The sequence below is a fragment of the Chaetodon auriga genome, chromosome 23 (assembly GCF_051107435.1).
Source record: "Chaetodon auriga isolate fChaAug3 chromosome 23, fChaAug3.hap1, whole genome shotgun sequence".
In the NCBI taxonomy this organism is placed as follows: domain Eukaryota; kingdom Metazoa; phylum Chordata; class Actinopteri; order Chaetodontiformes; family Chaetodontidae; genus Chaetodon; species Chaetodon auriga.
In genome coordinates, this window is record NC_135096.1 from 4,927,934 (window position 1) to 4,938,002 (window position 10,069).

The following is a 10,069-nucleotide window of genomic DNA, read 5'->3' on the forward strand; positions in this document are numbered from 1 at the left end:
ACTCGTTTTTCAGCTTTCGAAGATGAAACTTGGCTCCAAATCAAAGTTTGAGTCACAAACAGTATCACGACATGTTATCAGCCACCTGGTCCAAACTGACGACTTGTTGGTGGTAATAAAGTTGTTTGAATGAAGTGGACGTCTGCTAACGAGGTCCACGACCCTCAGGTTGTCTCTGGTGTTGAGGGAAACCTGTGCTGCTCTCGCTGTGGTCACTTGTCTTGGATTTTGAAGGTTGCTGTCTCCTTCCTCATGTCTTAATACGTCAACAAACAGTTCAAGTGGTATCAGCCATCAGGAATTAGTTTGTGCTCACTTGATTCTTGTTTCAGCTCGATGTTGTTGAGTAAAATGAACCATGAAAACACAACATGAAGTGAAACAATCAAGGTGATATCTGATATTTTAACGATTATCGGTCTCCTTGATTTCTAATAATCTGTATCAGCCCTGAAAAAAACGTATCGGTGGACCTCTGGTTCTGATCTGTGAGACACAACAAACACTCACAGCAAGATCCAGAATTGAAATCAACGCACAGCTGAAGGTTCAAGTCAACAGCGTTTCCACAGTTTAATGATCACAGCTTCCATCTTTAAAGGACTGGAAGTGGAAGAAGATCACAAAGTAAATGAGGAATCTTTTCAATCATTTTCAACAAAGTTCATTGATCAATTTATTCCAATAACCTGAAAGACTGATGTGACTGAGATCCTGCACAGACTCAACTGATCAGTTCAGCAGTGTTTCTCTCACAGGAGGAGACTCTCCCTCCTACAGAGGACACAGAGACACTGAGGAACCAAACCAGGACCAGAACCCAAAGCCAGGATAAAGAGGTTCAGTGAATGTGGTGTTGAAGGTGTGGAGGTGGATCAGTGAGTCAGAGGAGACTCTGTAGAAGGACAGAGTGCCAGCAGGACAGTCCACATACACTCCAACTCTGTGAGAGACAGAGGAGGAGGAGGAGGAGGAGGAGAAGGATCTTCTTCTCCTATTGTGACGGACAGAGTAACGACCATCAGAGCAGAATAGACTCCAGGACTGATCATTCCATCCAAACACACACTCATCACTGTCTCCTTTCCTTCTGATTCTTCTGTAACTCACTGATACATCAACTCTTCCTCTACAATCGACCTCCCAGTAACAGCGACCAGTCAGACCAGTTCCACACAGCAGCTGAGGCCACCAGTCAAACCTGTCTGGATGATCAGGATATGACTGATCCTTCTTGACATACATCATCGTCCTGTTGTTGTCAGACAGTTTGATGTTTCTGTTCACTGTGTTTGTGTCCAGTTTGAGTTCACAGGAATCTGATGGAGAGAAGAAGAAGAAAACAGCTGCAGTTATTGATCCATCATCTGTTGATTGATGGACAGTTTGATGATGACATCAGAGATGTGAATGAGTGATGTCACAGTTTGAAGACGGCTGAATGTGCTCTGCTTTGTTTTCATCAGTCAAATTAAAGACACACTTACACTTCCTCAGACCTGGTCTCAACCATCGGACTCCAGCAGGCTCCACCCTGAAAGGAGGAGGGGGGTCAGAGCAGCACCTCCTCTTTCAGCATGCAAACATGGACGTTACATCACTCTCATACACACAAACACAACATGCTGATCCGGCCTGCTTCTCCCTGCTGCCCCTAAACCTCTTCAGCTCTGCTCAGACACTGACAGCGACACTGATTCTCTCTCATCATTAAATCTGCCTTCATCAGCTCATTTCCTCATTTCAATCTGTTGCTGACTTCTATTCTAAGCTGCTTCACTCATTGATCGCTCTCTCGCTCTCCCACCTGTGATGATCAATAATCAGTCTGACTTTGTCTTCACTGAACAAACCAACAGAGCTTTAATCATTGATTATTGGACACGGTTCTCCTCGTCATGTCCCATATGTGACCATGCTTCATGTGTTCATTAGAAGTGTGAAGACTGTCAATAAATTCAATATCTGAGACAAGTCATCATGACTCTGTTGTGTGGAAATCTTTTCATGTCAAACTTCCTGAAGTTCACCAGAACAAGAAGAGCCACTTGATGTCTGCACATTGAAATATTTACAAGCCATGTTTGCTGTGAAGACCATGTTCAGTCCAATTGTTCTCCACTGATGAAGGAACAGTCCAACATTTTGAGAAAAAAACTTCAATGAAGCATCTCATAAGTCCTGCTGTGTCCTGTGGATGTCAGGTTCCAGCAGTTTGAACGAAATAGAACTGCTTTGGACTTATTGGAAGCTTGTTTTTATGTCTTTTCAAAAAGGACATTTTTCAAACTGACAGACAGTTCTTTTTCCATGCAGAGATCTGTCCAAACTGCATCAATTATGACCAACAGGTCATTATCATGTTTGTTCCTGGAGATGTTCTCCTTGAGGCCTCCAACACAAATATGTCCTTTTCATGTTCAACCAGTGTTCATGTTGTGATCAAAGGACAAAGGTTTCCTACATGTGTGATTGTTCATGTCTCACTCACATCCACCATCAACCAAAAAGACAGACAACATGTTTCCAGCTCTTCCTCCTCTTTCACACTGACTGACTGTGGCTGCAGCAGCCTCTTCATACCTGAGAGTGTCCAGTCTGCAGTGAGGATCCTCCGGTCCAGCAGACAGCAGCTTCACTCCTGAGTCTCCTGGATGATTGTAGCTCAGATCCAGCTCTCTCAGATGGGAGGGGTTGGATCTCAGAGCTGAGGCCAGAGAAGCACAGCCTTCGTCTGTGATCAGACAGCCTGACAGCCTGCAAACACACAGAACAACACACATGCAAGATCATCTGAGGGTCCTGCTGTGTCTGTCAAATCATTGCTCTCAAAATGCAGAGATCTGATAGGCTGAGCAGCATCATGTGGGAGGATTTTCAACACATAATAATTCTCAACAGTTTCTGTGTTTGAGGTCAACGACTTCACACTCGACACTTCACTTCCTGAAGGTCCTCAGCGACACCTTTGTGATAGTTAATCATGACTGAATCAGGAATAAAGCGACGTCCACTAATCAAAGTCACATGACAACAACACAGAAATGAGGATTTCCATCTCAGCCAGACTTCATTAATAAAAGGAACATTGAGAGAAAAAATCTGCCAATGTATGTATGTGCCAATTGTGTGGACTTCTGAGGTTATAGAAAGACGTCAACGCTTTTACAACAAACAGTAACTTGATCTGACCTGAGAGTTTCCAGTGCACAGTGTGGACTCTCCAGTCCAGCAGACAGCAGCTTCACTCCTGAATCCTGCAGGTTGTTGTCACTCAGGTCCAGCTCTCTGAGATTGGAGGACTGGGATCTGAGGACTGAGGACAGAACTCCACAGCTTCTCTCTGAGAGGTTACAGCCACTGAGTCTGAAGAACAAGATGAAAAAGAACATTTATTTTAAAATGTTGAGTCTCTTCTCAGCGTGTGTTCAAATCTTTGCTGTTCCATCATAAACATGTTGTAGATGTTGATTCATTCTCTTCACGTCTGTAAGAACACAGTCATGTGTCCTTCAAGAGGGGACAGTGTCAGACCTGAATCCAGTTCCTGAGTCTCATATTTAAACCTGCTGGATGAAGTTTGAAGTTTCAGACTCTCGAATGTGCAGTTAGAAATAAACAGGAGGCTCTGAGAGTGACTGAGTGCTGAAACACATATATGAAGTGAATGATTTAAAGGATCAGCAGTTTTCTGCCAGCATTCCTCTCTTGACTTATGTGCAGCAACAGTCTTGATTTTCCTCTTTTATTTTTTACATTCTCCAAAGCTCTCCATTATAACAACCTGTTCCTCTGGACTGAAGGAGGGGGGACATGATTGGTCCTTTTTGTGGTGACAAAGAGTCAAATGATGAAGCAAACATCTCTTTTTATGGGAACGTGCACAGAGCCTGATGAAGGAAACCTGAGTTAACAAAGGAAGCTGATAACCACCGTCGTGATGCCCATTATCTCTGCCTGGAGTTCATGTTTAGTTGAGGCAGCTCACACAAAGGAAGCCTGGCTTGGTCCAATTTGTTTTGTCCTTCATCCCACTGAGCTTCACATGAGACAGCCTCTGTGCTGGACTCAAACTGCTGACTCATAGTCTTTCAGAATTCATGTTTCCCATGACTCAGCACTCTGATCAATAGTAAATTCATCAGATTTAATGACCCATGCTGCACTTTGTGAAACCTCACTGTAGAAAATATTCCTGCACAGATTTTAATTACAGATACGTTAAATATTTCTACAGCGACAAAACTTTATGGCACATCCACAAGCCTGAATTTGAGAGGTTTTTTTTTTTAATTCTCACATTCAGACACATTCAGAAGCCCCCATGGAAGAAGGAAAAACGAGGATGTTCACGTCGCCCGGTTTGGCGTCACTGAGGCCCCACCCTGGAGCCAGGCCTGGGGTTGGGGCTCGCAGGTGAGCGCCTGGTGGCCGGGTCTTTGCCCACGGGACCCGGCCGGGCACAGCCCGAAAGAGCGACGTGGGCCCGCCTTCCCGTAGACCCACCACCCGCAGGAAGGACCAGAAGGGACCAGTGCTTTGCGTTATGGGTGGCAGTCATGGGCGGGGGCCCGGACGACCCAAACCCTGGACAACGCTCTGGCTATGGGGACATGGAATGTCACCTTGCTGGGGGGGAAGGAGCTAGAGCTAGTGCGGGAGGTTGAGCAGTACCGACTAGAGATAGTCGGTCTCACCTCCACGCACAGTTCAGGCTCTGGAACCCAACGCCTTGAGAGAGGCTGGACTCTCTTCTACTCTGGAGTTGCCTGCGGTGAGAGGCGGCGAGCTGGTGTAGGCTTGCTTATAGCCCCCCAGCTCAGCCGTCATGTGTTGGAGTTCTCCCCACTGAGCGAGAGGGTCGCTTCCCTGCGCCTTTGGGTCGGGGATAGGTCTCTCACTGTTGTTTCGGCCTATGGGCCAAACGGCAGTGCAGAGTACCCGGCCTTCTTGGAGTCCCTGGGAGGGGTACTGGAAAGTGCTCCAACCGGGGACTCCATCGTTCTGCTGCCCACGTGGGTAGCGACAGTGATACCTGGAGGGGTTTGATTGGGAGGAATGGCCTCCCCGATCTGAACCCGAGTGGTGTTCTGTTGTTGGATTTCTGTGCTAGTCACAGTTTGTCAATAACGAACACCATGTTCAAGCATAAGGGTGTCCATCAGTGCACGTGGCACCAGGACACCCTAGGCCGGAGGTCAATGATCGACTTTGTAGTCGTATCATCTGACCTTCAGCGGTATGTCTTGGACACTTGGGTGAAGAGAGGTACTGAGCTGTCAACTGATCACCACCTGGTGGTGAGTTGGATCCGCTGGCAGGGGAGGAAGTGGGACAGACTTGGCAGACCCAAATGTACTGTGAGGGTCTGTTGGGAACGTCTGGCGGAACCCGCTGTCAGGGAGGTCTTCAACTCCCACCTCTGGGGGAGCCTCAACCAGATTCCGAGGGAGGTTGGAGACATTGAGTTAGAATGGGCCATGTTCTCCACTTCCATTGTTGATACAGCCATCCGTAGCTGTGGCCGTAAAGTCGCCGGTGCATGTCGTGGCGGCAATCCCCGAACCCAGTGGTGGACACCGGAAGTAAGGGATGCCGTCAAGCTGAAGAAGGAGTCCTATTGGGCTTGGTTGGCTCATAGGACTCCTGAGGCAGCTGACGGGTACCAGCAGGCTGAGCGTGCGGCAGCTTGGGCAGTTGTAGAAGCAAAAACTCGGGTCTGGGAGGACTTCGGGGAAGCCATGGAGGAGGACTACCGGTCGGCCTCGAAGAAATTCTGGCAAACCGTTCGGCGCCTCAGGAGGGGGAAGCAGCTCTCTATCAACACTGTTTACAGTGGAGGTGGGGAGCTGCTGACCTCGACTGGGGATATTGTCGGGCGGTGGAAGGAATACTTTGAGGATCTCCTCAATCCCACTGTCATGTCTTCTGCAGAGGAAGCAGAGGCTGGGGACTTGGAGGTCGATTCGTCCATCACCCGGGCTGAAGTCACTGAGGTAGTTTGCAAGCTCCTCGGTGGCAAAGCTCCGGGGGTGGACGAGATCTGCCCTGAGTACCTCAAGTCACTGGATGTTGCAGGGCTGTCTTGGTTGACACGCCTCTGCAACATCGCGTGGTAGTCGGGGACGGTGCCTCTGGACTGGCAGACTGGGGTGGTGGTGTTTAAAAAGGGGGACCGGAGGGTGTGTTCCAACTATCGGGGGATGACACTCCTCAGCCTCCCTGGGAAAGTCTATTCCAGGGTACTGGAGAGGAGAATCCGGCCGATAGTCGAACCTCGGATTCAGGAGGAACAATGCGGTTTTCGTCCTGGCCGTGGAACACTGGACCAGCTCTATACTATCCACAGGGTGCTTGAGGGTTCATGGGAGTTTGTCCAACCAGTCCACATGTGCTTTGTGGACTTAGAGAAGGCAATAGACCATGTCCTTCACACCATTCTGTGGGAGGTGCTCTGGGAGTATGGGGTTGGAGGCCCTCTGCTGAGGGCTGTGCAGTCCCTGTACAACCGGAGCAGGAGCTTGGTCCGCATTGCCGGCAGTAAGTCGGACTTGTTCTCTGTGCATGTTGGACTCCGCCAGGGCTGCCCTTTGTCACTGGTTCTGTTCATTATTTTTATGGACAGAATTTGTAGGCGCAACCAGGGGCCGGAGGGGTTTCAGTTCGGGAGCCAGCAGATTTCGTCTCTTCTTTTTGTGGATGATGTTGTCTTGTTGGCTCCATCGGGCCGGGACCTTCAGCATACACTGGGGCGGTTCGCAGCCGACTGTGAAGCAGCTGGGATGAGAGTCAGCACCTCCAAGTCCGAGGCCATGGTTCTCGACCGGAAAAAGGTGGCTTGCTTTCTCCGGGTCGGAGGAGAGATCCTGCCTCAAGTGGAGGAGTTTAAGTATCTTGGGATCTTGTTCACGAGTGAGGGAAGAATGGAGCGTGAGATTGACGGGTGGATCGGTGCAGCGGCAGCAGTAATGCGGTCGCTGTATCGGTCCGTCACGGTGAAGAAGGAGCTGAGCTGAAAGGCGAAGCTCTCGATTTACCGGTCAATCTACATTCCTACCCTCACCTACGGTAATGAACTTTGGGTCATGACCAAAAGAACGAGGTCCCGGATACATGCGGCTGAAATGAGTTTCCTTCGCAGGGTGGCGGGGCACTCCCTTAGAGACAGGGTGAGGAGCTCTGTCACCCTAGAGGAGCTCACTTACAACTTAAATCTGTCGACACAAACAGTAACTTGATCTGACCTGAGACTTTCCAGTGCACAGTGTGGACTTTCCAGTCCAGCAGACAGCAGCTTCACTCCTGAATCCTGCAGGTTGTTGTGACTCAGGTCCAGCTCTCTCAGACTGGAGGACTGGGATCTGAGGACTGAGGACAGAACTTCACAGCTTCTCTCTGAGAGGTGGCAGCCACTCAGTCTGAAGAGACACAGGAAGGAAGCAAACAGTAAGTTAGATATCAGAGTATTTATTGATGAAGAAACTTCACTATCTCACTTATCTCACTTCACTATGTACTTACAGAGCTATCTTGGAGGCTTTGACCACTGGCAGCAGCCTCAGAAGAGCCTCCTCTGAAGCAGAGAATTTCTTCAGGTCAAACATGTCTAGATCTTTTTCTGATGACAGTAAGATGAAGACCAGAGCTGACCACTGAGCAGGAGACAGTTTATCTGTGGAGAGTCTTCCTGAACTCAGAGACTGTTGGATCTGATCCACCAGAGAACGATCATTCAGTTCATTCAGACAGTGGAACAGATTGATGCTTCGCTCTGCAGAGGGAGTCTCTTCAATCTTCTTCTTGATGTACTCGACTGTTACCTGACTGGTTTTTGAGCCACTTCCTGTCTGTGTCAGCAGGCCTCGTAGGACAGTCTGATTGGTCTGCAGGGAAAGACCCAGGAGGAATCGGAGGAACAAGTCCAGGTGTCCATTTAGACTCTGTAAGGCCTTGTCCACAGCACTCTGGTGGAGATGTGTTAGTTCAGGTTCTCTGTCTTTAAAAACTTTAGACAACCGGACAAGTTTAGACCCTGCACGTTCATGGGAGGTTCTTTGTTCTTCTGACAGCAGATTGACTCCAGATTTGATGAAGGTCAGATGGACATGAAGAGCAGCCAGAAACTCCTGAACACTCAGATGGACGAAGCAGAACACCTTGTCCTGGTACAGTCCTCTCTCCTCTTTGAAGATCTGTGTGAACACTCCTGAGTACACTGAGGCTGCTCTGATATCGATGCCACACTCTGTCAGGTCTGATTCGTAGAAGATCAGGTTTCCTTTCTGCAGCTGCTCAAAAGCCAGTTTACCCAGAGACTCAATCATCTCCTTGCTCCTTGGAGTCCACTGAGAATCTGACTCAGCTCCTACATCATACTTCATGTTCTTCACTTTGGACTGAACCACCAGGAAGTGGATGTACATCTGAGTCAGGGTCTTGGGCAGCTCTCCCTCCTCTCTGGTCTTCATCACATCCTCCAGAACTGTAGCAGTGATCCAGCAGAAGACCGGGATGTGGCACATGATGTGGAGGCTTCGTGATGTCTTGATGTGGGAGATGATTCTGTTGGCCTGCTCCTTGTCTCTGAACCTCTTCCTGAAGTACTCCTCCTTCTGTTCATCAGTGAATCCTCTGACCTCTGTCACCATGTCAACACACTCAGGAGGGATCTGATTGGCTGCTGCAGGTCGTGTGGTTATCCAGAGGCGAGCAGAGGGAAGCAGTTTCCTCCTGATGAGGTTTGTCAGCAGCACATCCACTGAGGTGGACTTTGTAGCATCAGTCAGGATCTCATTGTTGTGGAAGTCCAGAGGAAGTCGACACTCATCCAGACCGTCAAGGATGAACAAAACCCTGAACTCTTCAAACCTGCAGATTCCTGCTTCTTTGGTTTCAGGAAAGAAATGATGAACAAGTTCCACTAAGCTGAACTTTTTCTCTCTCAGCACATTCAGCTCTCTGAAAGTGAATGGAAACATGAACTGTATGTCCTGGTGGGCTTTGTCTTCAGCCCAGTCCAGAGTGAACTTCTGTGTCAAGACTGTTTTCCCAATGCCAGCCACTCCCTTTGTCATCACTGTTCTGATTGGTTCATCTCGTCCAGGTGGTTTAAAGATGTCTTCTTGTCTGATTGTGGTTTCTGGTCCGTGTGGTTTCCTGGATGCTGTTTCAATCTGTCTGACCTCATGTTCATCATTGACCTGTCCAGTCCCTCCCTCTGTGATGAAGAGCTCTGTGTAGATCTGATTCAGGAGGGTCCGCTTTCCTGCTTTAGCGATCCCCTCAAACACACACTGGAACTTCTCCTTCAGGTTAGAGTGAAGTTTACGCTGACAACCGGAGGAAAGATGTTCTGAATGAAGACACAACAAATAAATCAATAAGTGATTGATAAAGTTCAGATGAGAATTTAATGTCCTTGTCTGAACATATCTTGGTCCATCTGTTGAGACATCAGTGAATGTTCCACTGATCCAGCAGTTAAACCTTTAGAGAGATCCTCTTACTGCTCTGCAGACACTCAGCCAGCTCCTCCTCCTCCATTCTCCTCAGGAAGTGCTGTGTGATCTTCAGAAATGCCTCTCTGCTGCTCCTCCCCTGCTCTGCATCGTCATCCTCATCCTCCCCCTGACTCTCGAAGCATTCTGGGTCATCTGGACTCAGAACCGTCTTGATCTTCTTCAGCTCGTTCCTCACAAAAGAGACAATGTTCTCCTCCAGCAGCTGGAACAGAAGATGATATGAATGACACAAACTGAAATCATGGAAGCAAACATCAGATCCATGTTGGACAGACTGACGGTCCACTGGTCTAAAAAGTGCAGCGTGGAGATTATTGTCAACAGAACAGAGGTGAAAGCAGCTGTTGTACATGTACAGACCATAAATATGGAGTCCAGGTGAGTTTGATGCTGCTGGGCAGACTGACCACTGGGAACCTCTGAGCTCTCCTGGCGGACTCTGTGGAGGAATCATGAAGAATTAGCTCACATCATGTCCGTCCACACAGAGACAAACACCAGCTGAAGGTCCTTTGATCTAAAGTGTTGATTCCAACATTGAATCAGAT

The 10,069-nt window shown here is 48.5% G+C and overlaps 1 protein-coding gene across 1 annotated transcript; it reads right to left on the reverse strand.

Annotated features, from left to right (window-relative positions):
* Positions 1 to 774: 774 nt before the first annotated feature.
* Positions 775 to 8,324, reverse strand: LOC143316322 (neoverrucotoxin subunit alpha-like). The gene is made up of 2 exons (XM_076724211.1): positions 8,309 to 8,324; positions 775 to 1,319 (listed from the first exon to the last, which is right to left on the reverse strand). The coding sequence occupies exons 1-2, from the start codon at positions 8,322 to 8,324 to the stop codon at positions 775 to 777; spliced, it is 561 nt and encodes a 186-aa protein (XP_076580326.1).
* Between the last annotated feature and the right edge of the window lie 1,745 nt (positions 8,325 to 10,069).